Here is a 21,379-nt window from a genome sequence, read left to right as displayed (position 1 = left end):
ACGTCAGCTTTTCTCCAAAATGTTTCTCTTTTAATATACAAGTAAAACCTCTATAAATTAATAAGGTCGGGACCATGAAATTTTATTAATTTATAGAGGTTTTAATTTATCGATAAATTAATATTTTATTAATTTATGAATAGATTTTTTCATTTTCATATTGAAAATTTTTATTACAAAATAAGATACTTTTATTATCATTCACATCTTGGTTATTATAATAGGATGAATATCAAATTTTTAATAGATTATCTAGGTAAAAATAAGAATTGTTAGAGGTTTAGAGTTTAGAAAAAATTGTTACTACTATCCTTCATGGTAATGATGAAGTCGCAGAAGATATTGCGGTGCTTTGAAAACCAATTATTAAGGAAAAAATTATTGCATCCATGACTCTTCACAATTTATGGATTTGAGAATACAACAATGAAAAAATTAGAGATTTTACAAAAAAAATCTCAAATTCAAGAATAGACAAACAACAATAGAGTCATATTTTATTAAAGTTTCTTAGATATATATATATATATATATATATCACATTATTATTAATTTATAATATTGATGGGACCATATTTTTACATAGGATTTCCAAAAAAAATATTATCTTATTATTTTATCGAAATGTGTCATTTTTTACATCGGCCCAACTTGGGACCGGAAGAATTTATTAATTTATAGCGAGTATTAATTTAAAGAGTATTAATTTATAGAGGTTCTACTGTATAGGGGATAGTGTCTGGAACTATGTGAATACGATACATCAGTATTTTGTGTGAAAATGCTTCTCTTTTAATATATAAGGGATGGTGTTTGTCCAAAAAAAAAAAAAATTAATGAAATATGGTTAGGGACTTACGGATGCAATGGTAGTTGAATTTATAAGCCGTTGGTTGTGGACTCTAATGGTAGATTTTACTATGTATAATTAATAAAATATTACTGTACTTAAACGACATAGCGTTTTGAATAGTCTTCAAATTAAATGCAACAGCAACGGCTACCAGCTCGGATAGTTATCAAAATATTTACATCGTTTTTATATGAGTTTTTTTTTTTTACTTTGCAACATATATGGTTACATGTATTCAATATATTTGGTGATATAAATATTTTCTAATAACATTACATAACTTTGTAAATTTCTGGAAATTTCATATAAGATATAAACCATTAGATACAAACAGAATTTTAATAATCTTAGTTAGTTTTTTTATAACTTTTTTTACAACTGTTTCGTTTTAATATATGTAACATTTTTTTTTTCAAAAAAGAAAATTTGAGACAAATATTACTTAGCCTAGGTTCGAACCATCAAGATTTCGAAGCCATTAATATATGTAACATCTTACATCATAAAACTAAATGACCATCTTATGATACCTCCTCCAAACTCAAACTCATAACTCTGTATTTTTCTGATAAAGAAAACTCATAAACTTGTAATTGTAAATATTAAAATGAAAATCATTTCGGCTAGTTAAACAAAAAAATTATCTCACCTAATTTTCGTAAGTGTGAGTGATGCAATGACGTTGAAAAAAAAAGAGGTGTAATTGACAGTTAGTTATAATAACTTTTGGAATTCAATCAAACTAGTTGTCGTTTTGCAATGATATATGCACTATACATTTTAAATAAAACACATATATAAAAACAAATATGTAAATATAATTGGTAAAATATAACGAAGAAATACTTCTTCTTCTTTTTGGTAAATTACGAATAAAATAAAACTTGACATACCCATATTGTCTTTATTGATTAGGTGTCAGCGATATAATGCAATGTAACGGTACCCCTAGTTTCCTGATGAAACCATGTGGAATAATTTCCATATTGTAGGCCATCTTGCTTTTTATACTTTTGTTCTTTATACATTGTCCTACTCTTTCTTATACAAAACAATATAAAAACGAATAATATTAGAATGAATTGGTTGTATCTTCGTCTGACAAAACTCTCTATGGGCGGGAGTCGGGACTATCCGTTGGCTGTGATCGATCGAACTTCCTCTTGTTTTTTTTTGTTTTTTTAACTTACGCACGCACTAAGCAATAAAAAATTACACATCCAATCAATTGTTTATTTTACAATACGCTCATTGTCCATATTAGAATTTGAATAGTACGTAATACAGTACAACGACAATAGTAATACAAACGTTAGCTAATCAAACAATTTAATTGACCAAAACATATATTTTCCCATAGATTATAATGGCCTTATGGGCCTCAATGCCTCATCATAAGGTGGATTATCCGGTACGGTTACGAGCATGCTCCCTGTTGTTATCTCTTTGATACTCCCTCTGTTTCACGAAGAGTGTCATTTTGACATAATGCACACAAATTAAGAAAATTATCTAAATTTCTATTTTACCCTTTATAAATACACTAAAATTTTTCTCTTTCTAATTAATTAGCTCAAATCATAGGGATAAAAAGGAGAATTTAATCTTTAAAACTGCATTGAAAACATAAAATGACACTCTTTTTGTAACAAAAAAGATGTGTCAAAATGACACTCTTTGTGAAACAGAGGGAGTATTTCATTTCGAAGTCTCACTCTTTTTTCGGAATTGAAGAGGGTAATATTCAATCTTATATGTTCTTAAAGCTTTATCTAAATTTTTTATGAGTTCAGATGAAAATATTGAATAAAATCTACTAACTAGTAAAAGGGCGGCTTTAATTATAGGAACCAGTTAAACAAACTCATTATCGATGCTTCCATGAGTAACGTGTAGTCTAATGGTGTATTTGCTCATACTTTGTTCGTAAAATATCATAATCAAATCCAAAGCCTACTCAATTTCACCAAATAACGTAGCAAGTTTCTTTAAATGCCCGAAGCTTCTTCATATTGATGGCCATTGTTTAGATGCTCATTAATCTCATACAAAGCACCAACCCAAAAGACTTGTCTACAACTAAAACAATTGAGTTGTTTGCGTAGAAAGAAAACTAGTTTTTGTCTTGAGTTAAGAGTTTATGGGGGGTAGAACTTCTTCACCCTTTCCTTTAACAAAACGCCAAAAACTGTTACGAGGTATAATGAACTCAAAATACACCTATGAAGTATAAAACTGAGATTGTGGTTTCGGCCAGAGTCAACGTTGCCATCAACACTCTTTCATAAACTTATAATGAATGCTTAGGAGAATTGAGAGTGCAACGAGATTCATGGAAAGCATAAATTGATTCCATTGTGAATTTCTGATGGGTGAACGGTGAAGCCGAAGTACTAGAGAAGTTAGGAGTTAAAATTATAGACTACTTATCGGTAACAGTAGTTATGTACAAAACAAACCAAAGGACTCTTTGGCCCAAAAAATGTATACTATATGAGACAAGTATATTCCAATGTGTTTTGAAGCTCATTAAAGGACAAAAGACCCTAGTCTTCTTTCCCTCTCTCTCGCCAATTGTCTTGTTTCCTCCAAGATCTAAGATGGCAAATCCTCAACATGATCTACTAATCAAACTTTTTTGGGTTTTACCCTCCATACACTGTTCATCCATTCCACCAACGAACTTTATGTAGCGCATTCACACAAGTGCCGATCACAAACTCATCAACCAGGATGTGCAACGGACGAGGATGATTACAATTGTAATCATGTAGTAATGCAAAGAGTTCTTTAGTTCGAAATTCAAAAACATAAAAATAAAATAATATCATTGCATATTTGACATTGCCACTAAATTTTTGTTTAGGAGGTGATATTATTGATTGTAAATGTTTACCATCTACAAACATTAAGTGAGATTGCGAAATCAGATGGGGTTACATTATCTTTTAACATATACTTTTTAAAGTTCTCAACTCCAAATCTGCTAAATTCAATACAAATTTAGAACATTAATTTGTTTGATAGGACAAAATGATAACATGAATAGTGTTAGGGGCATGATGTTGTGATGAGTTTTGTCTATTAAACTTTTATTTTTCATAGATAAGTTCTTCAAAAAAGTGTTTGGTCACTATGTTAAATGTTCTATGATACTACTATTATTTTGAATTTTTCAATGCTTTTCAACTGTCAATGCAAAACAAGTCATTATTTTTTGTTTAGAGTTTAATATTCCCACTTTCTAGGATTTTGGTTTGCTTTGGCCCAAAAGGTTGGGTTTTTTATTTCCTTCGCTGAAATATGTTTTTTATTGACCGAAAAGGTTGTCGTCACATATGATGATCTAATTAACTTCTAAGGATGTTTAGTGTTTATATATTGTTTAAATAACAAAAAAAAGATTTAATTCATAATACAATATACATATTTCCGGAATCTAAAAAAGTATTACAGTTACAATATAAGATGAGAGATAATAATAATATAGAAAAGGTTCGAACAATAATTCTCCCTAGTTTTCTCACTCTCTCCGTTCCCGAAGATTACATTTTATGGCTCCGTTCTTGATTTTTATTTTATTTTTGGAAAAAGGATTCATGATGTTGATATGATACTGGAAAACTGTTGCGGCGGTGGTACGTCATGGTTAAGCCAAATATAAGAGCATGCATGGGATAAGCCAAACAGATACTATTAGTTAAGGTGTTTATAGATCTTGTGTGTAGAGAATCGATCTTATCTTATTTTCTAACGATTGATAGATCGATGGAGTCTATTCAAGCGGCCTAACAACCAAGGTTGCAATTGTAAACGGGTTCAAGAGTCAGATCCAGACTGTTCCTCCCCATCGCCGATTGATCTTGTCCTTGGTACATACCACTGAAATCACAATCATAAAGCAAATTTAAAATTTTAAAAAATAATATGCATGTATATATTAGTTATATACCATTCCATTCATTGCATGCTTGCTTGTAGTTATTAAGTCATTAACCTTTAATTAATGGCACATAACACAAACCCTAAATATGAAATGCATTCACTATCATCGCCTCATTGACTGCCAACATTATATATGAGAATTTGACATCAAGGTATATATAAAAAAAAAGATAACCAGAAATTAAAGAACTTGAAAAGGTAAAAAAAAAAAAAATGAAATACTGCCGTTACCCCATATTTAAGAAAGGAGAAGTCTGATGAGAGATCATGTAAGGGTGTGGGGTTTGAAACTGTTGCGGCGGTGGTACGTCATGGTTTTGGTTCTGCTGCTCCCATTGGTTTTGTTGTGTCCTTAGGATGTTTTCCCTCTCCTTTATCTACCGATTTCATACGCCAAAACATATTATATATACATCATTTTTATTAATTAACTAATTAATTACTTGCATTTATTCAAGGAACTTCTATTTATATTACATTATTTTTGTAATACGATATTTTAAAACAAAACGCAAACTAATTATCAATTAAATCTGCAAATGATAAGCGAATTTTAGCGTCGTACAATGAAATTAGTATAATATTTGTTTCTGCATAACTTGTTCTTAATCAAGTAGTTTCGTTGTACGTTTTCTTACTTCTCAATAAAACTCAAACAGAGCTCCTAGCTAATGTGTGTGGTACATATAGACTATATATGATTATGAGAAGACAGTTCAAAGTTCAAATCTGGGAGACAACCTTAATACTAAACGGACAAAGCCCACCTATACACGCAGCTAGGCTCATGATTATACCAATCAAAAGAAACCATTAATTTAACTTTATTTTTCAAAGAGTTGGTGGTGCCGAAAGTGGAGAGATGGTGGCTTAAGGTAGATTGAAGTGGAGTTCAACAGTGGAATAGTAAATAGTTGTGAAACAGTTAGAAATGCAAAAAACAATGATCACCTGTTTGGTAAGCATGCTGTTTTCGTCCTGTATCTCCTTCTCCTGTCATTTCCACAAAAATTAAACCATTCTTAACTCCTTTCTCTCTATCTATATGTACATGTAAGTCTAGCTAGTAATTCAACACTAATATATTAACCTATGGTATATATATAGAAAACCTTTTGTATTGTACTTATTATAAGATTAAACTCTAACATTACATAAGTCATGCACACACATGCCTTGAGAGATGAAATGGATTTACTGTACCTTTCTATGGAGGTGGTTGAGGGACTCATACATTAGATGATTCTGCATACAAAAATTCCAAAGCATATTCATTCATATATAGGAGACAATTACTATACAACATTTGTCAATAAATACATCCACGCAATCTCAGATCTGCAGATATATATGGTTAGGCATCGACAACATGTGTGTGTGTATGTGCTTAGAAGGGATATATACATACTTTTCTGGAGCGAATGTGCTTAAGAGCAATGTCAAGCTGCTGTTCCAGATTCTGGAGCTCCTTGAGAGTCATTGATTCCAAGTCTTCTCCCAGATAATGCCTGCGATTGATTAGTTCATACCATTCTATCTTCTGTTAATTCTCCAATTAATTTTATTTAGTTTATATATATTAAATTTAAACATATATATATTACGTATACCTTTGGTTCCTCTCCAAAAGCTCAATCTTAGCCTTAAGCCTGCTATGCTCCATTGACCAGTTCGTCTGTGCCTTCACAAATAATTTTCCATACGTAAGCCAATAATTTCAAGTTAAATCGCACGCAAGATCCAACTTATACATAAATTTATTGAAGATCAATTAAACGTACATTAACGTGGGAGTCAGGCGCAGTCAGCTGTCTCTCGGCGTAAGAGTACCTCTCGTAGCGTTCTAGGACCTTCTCCATGCTATCATTAAGCTTAGGGTTAGTTTAGATTCAACCACATCACAAGTTCTTCATATTACATTAATATATATATATATATATAATTTATAGATATAAGTACTACCACCTTTCGCATACTCAAAATATCTTCACAGTTTAGCACAAGAGGCCATTTCTTTCTAGTTAATGTAACGATTTACCCAAAATATAGCATCCAATTGTGTAGAGTTTCCTAAATAATTAGCTATATGCAAACATAGTGTCTATTGAATAGAGTTGATCTCTAGTTTTGTGACTCATCAACCCTAGAAATTTTACTGATAACTACCATTTTTTACATATAATTAAAAATGAACAGTTGAATCTACTAAATTCACACCTCAAGACGTATTGAAGCGCCCTATGCCCAGCTTTGGGTGTCAGATTCTTCAATTATTATTTTTATGTTTATAATTAGACATTTATAAGAACGTCATGTATACCATGGTATATATGTATAAGGTAATAAATAAATAAAAATTTGTGAACTTTCTTTCTAAAATTTAAAGAACAGCTGTTGAAGTTAAGTTTGACCATCAGTACGGAGAAGAATGATCTCTTTTCTATTGATTTTTTGTTTGCTAACTCTCTTTTATATTGATCCCCAGAGGTCAAAGACTCCCTACTTAGATGTCACATCCTTATTTCCAGTTTCTCTATATCTATAAACCATTTGGAAAAGTTTTCTCTATAAAATTTAGACTTTACATATATAATAATTTCGATGGTCCATATACAAAACAGGCTAGAATTAAACATATGTGTGTTCATAAGGATAGCTTTCTTAAAATTAAAGGCAAAATCACGTAGTATAGAACATAAACATCACTTCGTTCTATACCTAAAATACATAATTCTCGATCGACTTGAAGCAAAATGTATAAATATCCAGATTCAAGAAGATACTGATGATTTATTATATATTAATCCATGCTACTATCAGTATTAGTAGATCGTATTCTAGCTAGGGTTCATAAAAAAAGCCCTAAACAAAAATTTATTCTCTTTTGATATTAATAAAATATAAACTAATGGTTTGACTAACACAATTAATTCGTAGATCCAAGTACTCAGATACCAAATCTGTGACAAATTTTCATAAAAGACGACAGATAAGAGGAGACCCAGGAAAAGAACTTGACTAGAGCAAAAACTACTATTTAGGGCAAACAAAGGCACACTAATTAAAAATAAGATTAAAAAACGGAATTATGCAATTACCAAGATTCAGATGAGTACTCGAATAGTTTCCCTTTATGGGAGAAGACAATAAGGGAAACCTCGGCATCACAAAGAACAGAGATCTCCTGAGCTTTCTTCAAAAGACCAGCTCTTCTTTTCGAGAATGTCACTTGTCTATTGATCTTGTTCTCTATCCTCTTCAATTCAACCCTACCCCTTCCCATTTCTCGTGAAAATAAATAAAATTATATATGAAAAATTTCCAAAGACAAGAGAGATAACGACGACGAAGCTTTGATCTAATTAGGAAAGTTTTTCTTCTTTCCTTTATAATGATAATAATGTGAAAGAAAGAGTCCTCCTTTCACTCTTTATTTAAAGAGGAGATAGATATTTTGGAAATAGTGGGTTTAAGCCAAGGAAATAAACCAGAGTTGGTTTCTAGGATGTGTTGTCGACCTCTCATTGGTCTGACTGGACTTCCATTGCCTAGTGTCGAGTCTGTGTTAATCTCGTATACTGTACAACGTACTTATAACCAACAGTGACTGACCACTAATAAAAAAAACAGTAATTGGTTATCAACGCCTCGTGACGTAAAAAAATGGGTTAGGCGCTAGACAAGAGTGAAATATGTACGGAACCACTGAGCTTTCCCAAGTGTCGCCTTCGCTTTGTATTGACGGCGGAGATTTCTCTGTGGATTTCTGAAGTTTAAAAAACTTTTTTTTTTTCGCTGACTTAATTTATAATGGTTATTGATGAGGTAGGATTTTACATAAATAAAGTGGGACAAGACGTAAGTAGTAGTAAAAGTACTTATAGAGATTTAATTGCTCGGCGGTAACAGTGAAGTACATATAGATGTTTCTTCGTAGAGTTGAACTCAGTTTAACAATTGTGTATTCTGTTGAGTCGATAGATTTTCACGTTGGATATAACGAAACTTCAGAAAAAAAAAAGTAATTATAAATTTGGGCAAATTAAGGAAAAATCCAAAATACAAATTAAGGTTTATTGTATTAAATAGCCAAATATATACTCAAAAATGAACATTTGATAATTTGGGTAAAAAAATTAACATTTTCTTTCTTGGCTGGTCTAACACTAAATTCAAAAATCCTGCAAAAGAGTAATTCCAAATTGATTATTTCCTAATAGTCATCATATATATGATTATACCGCATGGTTTGATCAGACTAAATGATAGTAACTTATATAACAGGATTTATTCATTTAGTACGTACTACGTATACGTACGTAGGAATAAAGGATCAGGAATGAGATACGTACTAGAGAATATGTAGAGAGTCTCATTTTGTTTATGTGGAGATAAGAAGCAAGCAACTAAAGCAACTAAAAGTACTACAACATAACATTTAGAGCAAAACTAAAAGAATCTAAAGCTCGTGCCCTTGGCGACAGCATCCGCTGATTCTCCATCATCGACACCTTTCTTTACGTATGCAGTACACGCTCCTTTGTCCATATTAAAATCTATCACATATAAAATAAATAAAAAACAAAAAAAATCTTTCATATATACATATATATATATATATATGTTTTGAATAGTTGCAACTTGGATCAATATATATATTTTTCTTTGAAATGAATTTATTTTTTTAGTTTTGTATCTTTTCATTAACATGTATATAAATTTTCCTTTTTTTTTTTCTTGAGAATGAATCTACTAATTAAGCATAAAAATTTAGTTTGGTAAATGACCAACAAACCAAGTGCTAAAAATGTGACTAAAAGAACATTTTGAGTTTATGGCCAAAAAACATTACACATATTTTTTCTTTTGTCATAAAGCGCACAATCTGTTGATACTTAGAGCTTGACTGGTTCTCCCGCTAGCTCCCGCAAACGCTGCGTTTGCGTTTGCGGGCGGTTGCTAGCGTTTGGGGCCAATCACACAAATCGCTTCCAATCGCTCCCAGTCGCTCCCAATCGCTCCCAACCGTTGAATTCCAAAAGCTGGTTCCCGCAAGCGTTTGCGGTTGCGGGCGTTTGCGTTTCAAATTTTTTTTTTTTTTTGAGAAAAAACTTGAAACAAATCAATGATAATGAAATATATTTTTTATATATTTTTTATCTAACTATTTTATTCAGTAAGGATGGGAGAAAATGAAGTACGGTTACGATTGAAAATATTAAAAAAATAAATAATTGGAAGAAAATAATATTTCAATTAACAATAACCCGGAAAACTTGATGTAAATTTAATGGCACATCGCACATAAGTTCAAAAAAATCTAAATAAATATAACGTTTCATCAGAAATTTAAGAAAATAAGATTATTTGTGAAAAATAAAAACAAATCACGAGTGACTCTTCTCAACTCTCGTTTGATCATTACTACCGATGCAAATACTGCCCCACAGAACTTATTGAGTGTGTGAGATTTAAGAAAGAAGATCTACGATCTAAAACATATGTTTAGTCATTTATCAAATTACTTGATTAAAATTTTGGTAAAAAGCTAAATGCATAAAGTAATAAGTATTTCATTATGAAATTTTTTTTTAATAATTATTTTAGTATTTTTAATGAATTTTAATTATAAATCAAGTTTAATAAAGTTTTTGATATTTTAAAACATTTATATAATTATATATCACATTTATTATGTTCCAACCGCTATTGCACCCGCTGGTCAACCAGTCGTAAACCTCCCGCAAACGCATCAATTTTAAACCGCTAAACCAGTCGTTCAAAACGCTTAATAACGCTTTGAAACCGCAATCGCCCGCTTCCGCAATCTCGCAGAACCGCAACCACAACCGCAGCGTTTGAACCAGTCAGGCCCTTAATAGTACGGTCTTCCCTCTATTCTAAACGACATGGTTTTTCCTCTAAATATCTATCATCATATGAATAAAATAGCAAGGCGATTTCAATGTTAACCTTTTAAACCCTGTGTCATCCAATCCAATTGAGTGTGTTTGCAGATTGAAAATTTTTGTACATATGTACGTACATTTACTGATTTTTTCATATATAAATCATGGTTAGTATAGATACTCTTTATTCATAAGACTACTATTGTACTTTCCAAAAAAAAATAGTAGTCAGTGTTTTCCTTATTTATCTCCCGAAGAAATTGGATCAACCAATAATGAGGCAAAGGAATCAAATGGTGTGTATGAACAATGTATGATCACAATCACACCATTGAGAAACCTACAAAAATCAGAAACACGATTGACGTAATTACTAAAGGAGCTAGAAATCATCTTAGTCATCAAAGGTACGTGAATACGATAAAAAAATGGCGAGCGCAGAAGCAGCCACGGTGACCAACAAGCAAATCATATTCCCAGACTATGTGAGGGGATTCCCAAAAGAATCCAATTTTAAATTAACCACAACTACCATCGATCTACAGCTTCCGGAGGGATCCACGTCAGTTCTGGTGAAGAATCTTTACTTGTCTTGCGATCCTTACATGCGCATTTGCATGGGAAAGCCTGAACCCTTGTCTTCTTCCCTCGTTCCACCGTACGAGACCGGCGTGGTATGAAAAAGGACAAATACATAAATTTCCATTGTTCTAAGAAAATTGGAAATCTCCACTGAAATGGGAATAAAATTATTTTACTATATTGTCTGTGTTTATTGCGTTCGTTTCCTCTAACCAACAATGGATTTGAAAATTTATATTTAGTTTTATAATATATATTTCGATAATGCATGTTGGTACCTTTCTTGTGAAAACGTTTTGAAGAATCCGGCAAGAGATTTTAGTATGAAAAGGATGTGTTAGGGCATTTTCAGTAATATTAAACTGGCAATGTTGATGTCTGATCACCATTATATTGTAACACTTGTAATATGGTGTTCTCGAAGAAATTATGTCTCTAGCTAACAAAATAGAAAATTTCTTTTGAGAGTTTGATTTCTTTTATTTGTTTCTTCTCTACTTCGTGTTAAAGATAACTTCAATGTGGTGTGTGTGCAGCCAATCGTTGGACTTGGAGTGTCTAAAGTGATAGATTCAGGGCATCCAGATTACAAAAAGGGCGACTTACTCTGGGGACTAGTTGGATGGGAGGAGTACAGTGTTATTACTTTAACTCTTTACTCACACTTCAAGATCCACCACACCGATGTTCCATTATCTTACTACACTGGACTTCTTGGTATTTTATCTCACTCTTAGTTTGGTAGTAAAAAAGCCATGGCTATGTGATGCTTCATTATTAGGTTTTCATCATTATTTTGTCTTTTGATTTGATAGCATTTTTGCAAAAAAGCATGGCTATCTTTTGCTTTATTTGTTTCTTTATACGAGTGTTAGGCATGGAAACATAGGTCACTATCTTCTGGTCTTGGATTAGTTATAAGTTTCTAATGCGTCATCAAAAGTTTGCTTGGATGGCTAAATTTAGCTACATTTGTTCAAACTTCGGAGATAACTCGTTGTGCTAGCTTTCTTATGTATTTGAGTTTCACACTCATTTATTTCCTCTGATTATTTGCAAGCATTAGTGTTTGCGTACGCTTTATAAAGTGTATATTTTGTTTTAAATGAATCATAACCTTTAATATTTGATTAAAATAAAATTTTCATTTGTTAACTATAAAATCAAACACTAATCCACAAAATATTTTGCATTTATCAGATAAATAAAAAGGCTATATTACAAAAATCTCCAAAAAATAATTTTCTTAAAATTAACACATATATGCAAAAATGATAACTAGCAATTGAAATTCTAGTGTTTTTGATTGTTTTCATTTGATCCGAATAGGTATGCCTGGTATGACAGCTTATGCTGGATTTTACGAAGTTTGTTCACCAAAAAAGGGAGAGACCGTCTTCGTGTCAGCCGCATCTGGCGCAGTTGGTCAGCTCGTGGGACAATTTGCAAAGTTGATGGGTTGTTATGTAGTTGGTAGTGCCGGCAGTAAAGAAAAGGTACATATATAAACTCTACGTACATCAAACTTTAATGCATATATCATGAAAGCAATTTTCTCATTATCCTTCTTTATGGAGCCTTAACGAAGGTTGATCTTCTCAAGAAAAAGTTTGGATTTAATGATGCTTTCAATTACAAGGAAGAGAAGGACCTTAGTGCTGCCCTAAAGAGGTCAGCAAATACATCTCTAGTTTATTTATATAGAGATAGAAAAATCATACAAATAATATTTGACTAAATATAAAAAGACAACTAATTTATTAGGTGTTTTCCGGAAGGGATCGACATATATTTTGAGAACGTGGGAGGCAAAATGCTAGATGCAGTACTCATAAACATGAAGTTGCACGGCCGTGTCGCAGTATGTGGAATGATCTCACAGTATAATTTAGAGGATCCAGAAGGCGTACACAACCTACCAACCATCCTTTACAAGAGGATACAAATTCAAGGGTTTGGGGTATGCGATTTCTACGACAAGTATCCTAAGTTTTTGGACTTTGTGCTTCCTCACATTAGAGAAGGGAGGATAACATATGTTGAGGACATAGCCGAAGGATTCGAGAGTGGGCCTTCTTGTCTGTTAGGACTCTTCGAAGGAAAAAACGTCGGGAATCAACTCTTTGTGGTTGCTCGTGAGTGAGTGAGACGTTGGATTTTAATATTCTATTGTTTATCCCTTGGAAAGTAGTAGATACACGAGTCAGACTCTTTGTTTTTAGGCATTCTTTGATATCTCCTATATAATAAAACGGAAGTACACAACTTTTTTTATAGACTATATAATTTTTATAAATTGATTACAAAATAGGTTATACATTAAATATATGATGGTTACAAAAAAAGACTATAGATTAATTGGTCAATCCGTATGCTATATGAATACACTTAAAAATATACCAAAAAATTCTCTTAAAAATAATATTCCAATGATTTATACATTCCAAAATAAAATTTTTAGTATTCCATGTATTGTTACAAAATATATACTGTTAGGCATAAAAATATACTGTTAGACGTAAAATAAAATAAATTTTTGGCAATTTATCACAGTTAATCGTGATTTCTGAAATCTTATAATGCAGTTGAAAATAAAATCTTACCTAAACACGAATCATATTAAAAAACTTTCACCAAACATGTTCAAAAATTAAAATAAAAACAAACAACAAACATAACAATTTCTCATATATAAATTACAAAACTAACAATATAAAATTTATAAAATATGTGTTTTTTTCAATTCATCATATTTAGCATATGATTTTATTGCATAATGTTTTAAACAAAAAAATTATAAAAAATAATCATAGAAATTATATTTTATTCTAAAATTATAATATAAATAAAAGAAATTTCAACCCGTGCTAATCTAGTTAATATTATTATTACAGCATTGTTTAACTAATTGTTAATGTCATATCTAAATTTATTTAAGTATTTAACTAATTGTTTACGAGTTCTTTTATGTTAAGAGTACACCACTATCTTTGTTTGAATCATGAATAATTATAGTGACTAGTCCAATACACACACCCTTCAAAGTTTAAAGTGGTTAGCCCAGTTAAAGTTATATAGGCCGAGAAGCCCAATAAAGTGAGCTTTTTTGTTTTTAAATTGATCTGTCTGCTGTTTGATAGTTATGGAGGGAAGGGAATCATTTTATTTCCCGCGACTCAATTCAGATATTTCAGAACAATCTCTCTCTCTCTCTCTCTCTCCCTCTCCCATTTCTTCGCTGTGTCTCCGTTCTCAGACGTCGCGATTTCTTCTCCGATTCCGGTGCTGAGGTATAGGCGTTTCAATTCACACTTTCAATGGCGAGCCCAAGAGTCGTCTCACAAGATAGAAAGTCTGATGACCTAGAAATCGTCTCCGTCGGAGCTCTCTATAGCGGCTCCTCCTGGGATAAGAAGTACTGGAGTTCATCTAGGGTTGGGTTTCCTTCTCTCTCTCTCAGTTCATCAATCTATAGCTCTTTTTATCTCTCAATTTCATTGCTACTTATTGAATTCCTTAGAAATTAGAATTTGATTGACTTCATGTTTAAGAATCTTCGATGGTGGTGATATGTCTGTGATGAAATTAATCTCGTTCATTATCGTTTGTAGCTTGATTGTACATTTTTCACACTCTCATGAACGATGAACAGTATAAGTTGAAACTATTGTCTCTGATTTTGAACAATTTTGATTTACATTTGAGAATAGAAACAAGATCCTTATGCTGAGGATGTAGATTGGGATTAAACAAGTAAAACAAAGTTGTAATTTGAGTGTTCTCAGTTCATGAAGATCTTTTGTTACGACTTATTTGCATAATTCCTGTTTACTTAGCTTTATATTTCTTCAGGGTAAAGACCGATTCCCTTATCCTGTGGGCTACAAAGCTGTTCGAGATCACAATGGGAACACATATTACATGGAGATTGAAGAAGGTGCCAAAGGACCTTTGTTTCTGGTATGTTGCTGATTTCATAAAAAATCTTTATAAGGTTGTGTATGCTTTTTTTAAAAAGAATATGCATCAAAGTCTTACTCTATTGATGCAGATTAGATATTTAGATGAATCATGGACGGGGCAGACCCCAGATATTGCATGGGGAAAGTTTCAGAAGACTGGCTTCTCCCACTTAAAAATATGGCATGGAAAACGATTTGCATGCAAGATGAACGGCATGGAGGTACACATCTCACTTTCTTTTTGTTACCTTGTTTAGACCATCTTGCTTGTTACTTTTATGACCAAGTCTAATCTACAATAATATAGATGTTTTAAAATTAAACATGCGCATTGCCTTTCCAGTAATGTTCTTGAGATGATTTGGCGAAGCTTTTGAAGAACAATTAATAGTTGGCCACATGATCACTATATGTATGCTTGTGAACTTTACATGCTCGATTATCTAGTCTGCATTTCTTTTTTAGTCTTGGAACATTATAGTATAAATATTGCCCTTCCAAATAGATTAAAAAGGATACAATTAAGATGTGGGGATCTATAAGCTGTGATCATGCCTTCCTGATAAGGAGGCCTCTACTGCCGTCTGCTACAAAAAAAAAAACAGCCTGTCTTTTGTCATTACACGCTTACTTTGGTATCCTTGCATTTTGGACTTTTCAATTCTAAGTTGATATATAGGAAAAGCCGTGGTACTTGGCATGTCCTTGCATTCCCGTCAGACAAGTTGAGCATATGACTTTAGCTAAGAATTCTTCAAATGTTTTGCTTTCCAGGCCTTCCTTAGGTGTTGGTCACTATCATTATCACTTGGCTTGTAGTTATTCTGATCCTACCACTGTGATCTGGTTAATTTTTTTTTTTTGCGGTCTAAGATGACTACAATTTTGTTTGCTACAGTTTTTTGGCTTCAAAAACCCGTTGGTTCAGAGGTTGCTCCGGGAACTTGTGACCAATTCCCATGGAATGCTAGAAACTAGCTCCATCAGTAGGGCCTCTCAAATCCGAGCCAATGATGAAACGCCAGCCATGTGTGCAAATCCAAATTTATTATATTATCTGGACATGCCAGTGGCTAGAAAGAAAAGAAGCAGGAAACCTGGAATGACATACCAGAATTCAATAGTTAAAGATGGTCATAAAAAGCAAAGATTCCAAGACTCATTATCGGGTGGCGAGATTTTAAATTCTGCAGCAGGGCCAATCTTCTCAGTAAAAGAAGAAGTGGAGACAGTTGGCCTGAAAGTAGCACCACCAGAGCAGTTGCATGCTAGTCATGCTACAAACGAAAATACATCTCTACCATCAGAAAAGCCACCACCAGTGAAAGTTGTCACCCCTATTCAAGAAATAGACCCGCTTCCTGGCAGCTGTAAATCAAAGCCATTATCTAATTTTTCTGAAGAGGTAATCCATAAAGAACTTCTAGTATGCTTTTCTTGAAAGCTTTTTCTTTTGATATATTAGCGTAATAGACTTTGTTTCACCAGGAAAGTTGTTTCAAACAGTGAGAGTATTAAATTTTGCAGCTTCATGGGCTGCAAGAAAAGGAAACCAAACCCAACGATGATATTTTTCTGCATGAAAGCCAAAATATGACTGGTACCAGTCTTTGTGCACCTGATAGTTTTGATTTCCAGCAAGGTATTAGCTTTTCATTCTAACTTGTTTAATACCAAGATGTCAACATCTAGCAGTAAGAAGATTGTAATCATTATGGCTGCATCTTTTCATGGATTCCTTTTTGTCTGATTCTTGCAGATAACAACATAAGTTCTGCTCCAAAAAATGATGATGATACAAGTTGCGAGCAAAGAGAAGAATTGACCCTTGCTAACATGGTAGTCGGTGAAGGGCTTTTAGCTGAACCAGATGCAGAGGATTTAGCTGACTCTACTTTGATTCTGACTTCTAAAAATAGTGATTCTGATTCAGCTGATCAGGATACTGTCAAATCAATGATGTCATTTCTACTTCCTCAAGCAATACCATTGCTCAAGAAGTTCTCATGCAAGAAGCCTCCAAAAAATTACATGTCAGACAACTGCAAAACGAGCCAACTTGATGATGCGTCAGGAACTGGTATACTAATTTACATATCCTTTACATAGTTAACCCTTAGGAAAGGCTTGAATTATACTCTGTTTTAGATTTTCAGATTGCAGTATTTTTTTCCACAAAAGCAGTAATTCATGAAGTATTCTCTTATTCCATAGTCTTCAAAATTTGCAGTTGTGTCACTGTCGATAAGAAAACCTAGTGAAGATGATGAGAATATGCAAGTTGCTGCTCCAGATCCCGATCAGGATTTTGCAAGTAATGTAGCCATTGCCCCTGACAGTTTTGATGAGCCTCACTTGGATGGTCCTAGGAGTGGTCATATTATCTCTTCTTCCAAGGAAGCTTATCCAGCAGACCTTCCTAAAATCCCCGTAGCCGAAGAACATGTTGCAATAGTAAATGATCTATCGGTTTCTGCTTTGACGACCACTGAGATCATAGGCCCATCTTCACATGATGTTAGTACTATTGTGGATGAGAATATTCAAGACCAATATTTGAAGAAGTCCATGTCAATACCACAATGCAACAGTTCATCCAACATGATTTTATCCCAAGAATCGAAGGAACTCTCTGCAGAAGATGGAAACTTGTTACAGACAGAACACTACTCTGAAAACAAGGAACCAAAGAGTACAGTTTGTTGTTCTACTGAAGGTAGTACGCTAAATCTATCAATAGCACAATTTGCGTCCACCCATAAGCTTTGCATGACTGTATCCGTCTACTGTGTACTATAAGCATGAGTCTAATTGCTTGCAGGTACTGGTTTCGTGGTTGGCACAACCCCTACTGAAGTTGGTTCTGTCAAAAAAGAAAAACATAAGGTGTATAGCAGGAAAAGAGTCTCGATCAATCAACAGAAAAGAAATAGAAATTCATCCTCTGAAAGTGAAAACAGTTGCAGAAATACTGGAGGTGATGACTCCGTAAGGAATATGTCTCCTGTTAAAATTCCACGTTTGTTGGAGATTCAGCCGACCTTGTCTACCAACTCCGAATCAAATAGAACAAATCCACGGGGAAATGAAAGCGGTCATGTAACAGAAAAATACCAGGGACCCGAATTGGTGAAGGTGGATAACAATACATTACTCAGTGTAAAACGCAATGAGGCGTTACAACAAGATATGAGGTCAGCTCATGCTTTTGGAAATGGAAGTATATCACCATCCTCATTCCCAGCTTCAAAAGTTGAGGATTTCCAAGCCAATACTGGTGAGGCATGCGGCATCCAAGTTTCTGAACCACCTTTTACAAATTCTCAGTATAAGGAAAATACTAGCGAGAAAAGCACGTCTGTACTGGAATCTCCAGCTAGTCCAAATTTAAAGCTGAACAGGGATGTAAAGATCAACAATGAGATGGAGAAAACTGCTGAGCTGCTTGGCTGCTACTTTCATCCCATGCCTGTTTCATCAGTATTACTCAAGTCTGTTGGAAATGAAATCTATATTTGCGTGTTCAGCTTTGCTACAGAGGATAGAGTTAGTACCCTGTTTATGTACAAGATATCAGCTAAAGCACCAAGCAAAGGATTCCCCTCTGTCATTGGTCACACTTCTGTCAAACTCCCCATTGTGGATGACAAGTCTGGTGGAAATGTAAATTCATTTAACTTTTTCTTCGTTTCTTATGTTATACCTGTTTTTCCTCTCTAGCTATCTGATAGTTGTTATATTTTCTCAGAGAACACTCGAAAGATCTTATTTTCACTTCACCCCAGACGGGGAGCATCTTGTTTTTACTGGCAACATCAAAACACCTTATTGCAGGTTTGGACTTCTTTTTACTGTTTTATACGGTACAGAAAAATATAGACTAAAGATATCAGCTAAGGGATTACTCTTTTTCGTTTTACAGGAAGAGAGATATTGATTGCTCGTGTTTGACTTGTACAACAGCCTGCTTTGAGGAGAATGCAGTGAGGATTGTCCAGGTGAAAACTGGTCATGTTTCTCTTGTGACAAAACTTCAAGCAGATGACAGTGTGCAGTGCGTGGTGGTGTGCGATCCTAACTATCTCATTGTAGCTGTTAAAAGTGGAAACCTTATTGTCTGGGACATGAACTCTCATTGGAGGTTCTCTCAAAAGAATTCATTGTTCTAATCTTAAAATAGTTGTCAGATCCTTCTTTTGTGTGGAGCTGCAGGCTGGATCATCATTGTTGAACTTTCTGCTAATGTTCACTTCTCCTGAAATTGTAGAGGTCCGGCTGAAGAATTCGTTACACTTGCAAATCCTTGCATATCTTCATGCATCGTGGAACTGAAGAAGATCCCAAAATGTCCTCATCTCGTTATCGGGCATAATGGTATCGGAGAATTTACAATATGGTATTTTGTTCCCTCTCTATCTTTGAATTTTTTTTTCTCTACCTATCTCTGAGTTAAATTACAGAACGTTATATCTGCTAGGAATGCTGAGGATCAACCAAACTTGCTTTCTCTTTGCTTCATTTTCCCATGATTGCTTGCCTGCTAATTTTTTCTATTCTCGACCTAGGGATATTTCAAAGCGAAGTCTAGTATCAAGATTTGTATCTCCCAGCAAAATGATCTTTGAGTTCATACCGAGCAGCTTGTTTGCGTGGCATCCTATATATAGTCATTCTACAATGGAGGATCACATTGACATGATTTTAGCTGCAACAAAATTATGGTTCTCAAAAGGGATCGACAACAAAACATTGGTTCCAGCTGAAGTCAAAGACACTGCCATCTGGCTTTTAGTCTCTACTGATCTTGACTCAAACCCTAAATGTGATGGTGTAGAAAGTCCAGCTAGATGTTGGAGAGTGGCTCTGCTTGTAAAAGACCAAGTCATATTGGGAAGTCAATTGGATCCAAGGTATCATCACACATCTATTCTATTTTCTTGTTATGCTCATCTGGTTTCTCCATATCCTTAGAGAAGTAGTTTTGATTTGAGGACATATGAGAAGTAAGGTGTATGAAATACTAACATTTCTAAATCCGTGGTTCATTGGCTATGGAAAACAGGGCTAGTGCAGTGGGCACAGTATCAGGTCATGGAGTAGCAGGCACCCTTGATGGACTTGTGTATTTGTGGGACTTGTCCACCGGTGCTAAACTTGGCTTTCTCCATGATTTCAAAGGTAAACATTGATTGAAAGTCGTAAATATATATATATATATATATATATATGTTTCCGGAAACAAAGCATCTCCCCTTATATTAAGTTCGTTTAAGCAGATATGTGAAGCCAATCCTCAAAAGTTATTAATTGTTACATGGAATTTGTTCAGGTCAAAGAGTTTCATGCATAAGTACAGATGATTCAAAAAATATATGCATAGCAAGTGAAGATGGTCAGCTTCTGGTTTATTGCAATCCGGAAAAGTAAACTCAAATCAAGGAGGGCAAACCCAGTTAACATCTAAAGAGGGTTTTTGCCAAATTGGCTTTGATTGGGTACAAATACAATTACAAGTTTTTTTATGCTCGTAAATTTTACCGCATAACTTTTAAATACAAGTTGAGGAGTTATTATCTAGTTGAAAATGTAAGAAAGAAGTATATATGATAGATGATGATATAAATAAGGGAATCTTATGTATATAGGTAACGTTTCTCAGTTTCCTATATTATATCTAGTTGAATCTTATATAGTTGAATCTTATATATATCTGAAACAACTCTTTCCGTTTTTTTTTTTTTTTAATACCTTAATTTACTAGTGGTCCCATACCCACTAACATCCTAACATCAACCAATAACCAGGGATAACCAAATAAAACAGTTTCCATTCAATCCAATAGAATTCCAACTTTAATAACCCAATACTCAATAGCAACATAATCCAAATAAAGAAATAACCAAAAGCTAACATCCTACAATGTTCCACTGACTTAATCTAGCAACCTAACAACAGCTAGAACACAATCAATCAAGCCTCTAGAACATCCTCCCCCTCATCGCCTTTGATTCCATTACCTGCACACCACAAACAACAATTGAGATGCGTAAGTATTATCATAAATACTTAGTGAGGCCATCCTCCCATCTACTAGGTTATACACACAAGCAAATGAGACCCTCAAGTTT

At 33.5% G+C, this 21,379-nt stretch overlaps 3 protein-coding genes across 4 annotated transcripts; 2 read left to right on the top strand and 1 right to left on the bottom strand.

The window, feature by feature from the left end:
• Positions 1-4,237: 4,237 nt before the first annotated feature.
• LOC104756912 (truncated transcription factor CAULIFLOWER A-like) lies at positions 4,238-8,230 on the bottom strand. 2 transcript variants are annotated; one of them, XM_010479567.2, is made up of 8 exons: positions 7,897-8,230; positions 6,580-6,658; positions 6,409-6,479; positions 6,207-6,306; positions 6,002-6,043; positions 5,750-5,791; positions 5,030-5,175; positions 4,238-4,735 (listed from the first exon to the last, which is right to left on the bottom strand). In XM_010479567.2, exons 1-8 carry the CDS (start codon positions 8,079-8,081, stop codon positions 4,642-4,644), a joined length of 759 nt encoding a protein of 252 aa, XP_010477869.1. In that variant the 5' UTR covers positions 8,082-8,230; the 3' UTR covers positions 4,238-4,641. The 2 variants fall into 2 exon arrangements, with proteins under 2 accessions (XP_010477869.1, XP_010477871.1); XM_010479569.2 differs by having other exon boundaries at positions 6,409-6,473; positions 7,897-8,205.
• A 2,751-nt stretch (positions 8,231-10,981) lies between these two features.
• LOC104756911 (NADP-dependent alkenal double bond reductase P2-like) lies at positions 10,982-13,597 on the top strand. Its single transcript, XM_010479566.2, has 5 exons — positions 10,982-11,381; positions 11,826-12,006; positions 12,619-12,785; positions 12,878-12,960; positions 13,054-13,597. Exons 1-5 carry the CDS (start codon positions 11,136-11,138, stop codon positions 13,430-13,432), a joined length of 1,056 nt encoding a protein of 351 aa, XP_010477868.1. The 5' UTR covers positions 10,982-11,135; the 3' UTR covers positions 13,433-13,597.
• Positions 13,598-14,431: 834 nt separating this feature from the next.
• Positions 14,432-20,937, top strand: LOC104756910 (uncharacterized). Its single transcript, XM_010479565.3, has 14 exons — positions 14,432-14,723; positions 15,142-15,249; positions 15,341-15,472; positions 16,150-16,656; positions 16,779-16,893; positions 17,011-17,331; positions 17,482-17,967; positions 18,073-18,914; positions 19,000-19,085; positions 19,174-19,392; positions 19,519-19,647; positions 19,817-20,161; positions 20,314-20,429; positions 20,581-20,937. Exons 1-14 carry the CDS (start codon positions 14,607-14,609, stop codon positions 20,676-20,678), a joined length of 3,621 nt encoding a protein of 1,206 aa, XP_010477867.1. The 5' UTR covers positions 14,432-14,606; the 3' UTR covers positions 20,679-20,937.
• Positions 20,938-21,379: the final 442 nt, after the last annotated feature.

This window comes from Camelina sativa, chromosome 17, assembly GCF_030686135.1.
Source record: "Camelina sativa cultivar CO46 ecotype springtype chromosome 17, ASM3068613v1".
Taxonomy (NCBI): domain Eukaryota; kingdom Viridiplantae; phylum Streptophyta; class Magnoliopsida; order Brassicales; family Brassicaceae; genus Camelina; species Camelina sativa.
The sequence above is the reverse complement of the archived record's forward strand: the minus strand, read 5'-3'. Positions and strand labels throughout refer to the sequence as shown.

Bases quoted from the DNA above. Each gene is read 5' to 3' on its own strand.
- LOC104756912 (XM_010479567.2), bottom strand. From the start codon at position 8,081: ATGGGAAGGGGTAGGGTTGAATTGAAGAGGATAGAGAACAAGATCAAT. The intron at 6,480-6,579 runs GTACGTTTAATT...TTATTTGTGAAG, and splicing joins CGCCTGACTCCCACGTTAAT to GCACAGACGAACTGGTCAAT. The intron at 5,792-6,001 runs GTACAGTAAATC...TGGAAATGACAG, and splicing joins TCAACCACCTCCATAGAAAG to GAGAAGGAGATACAGGACGA.
- LOC104756911 (XM_010479566.2), top strand. From the start codon at position 11,136: ATGGCGAGCGCAGAAGCAGCCACGGTGACCAACAAGCAAATCATATTC. The intron at 11,382-11,825 runs GTATGAAAAAGG...GTGTGTGTGCAG, and splicing joins CACCGTACGAGACCGGCGTG to CCAATCGTTGGACTTGGAGT. The intron at 12,007-12,618 runs GTATTTTATCTC...TGATCCGAATAG, and splicing joins TTACTACACTGGACTTCTTG to GTATGCCTGGTATGACAGCT.
- LOC104756910 (XM_010479565.3), top strand. From the start codon at position 14,607: ATGGCGAGCCCAAGAGTCGTCTCACAAGATAGAAAGTCTGATGACCTA. The intron at 15,250-15,340 runs GTATGTTGCTGA...CTATTGATGCAG, and splicing joins CCAAAGGACCTTTGTTTCTG to ATTAGATATTTAGATGAATC. The intron at 17,968-18,072 runs GTAGTACGCTAA...AATTGCTTGCAG, and splicing joins AGTTTGTTGTTCTACTGAAG to GTACTGGTTTCGTGGTTGGC.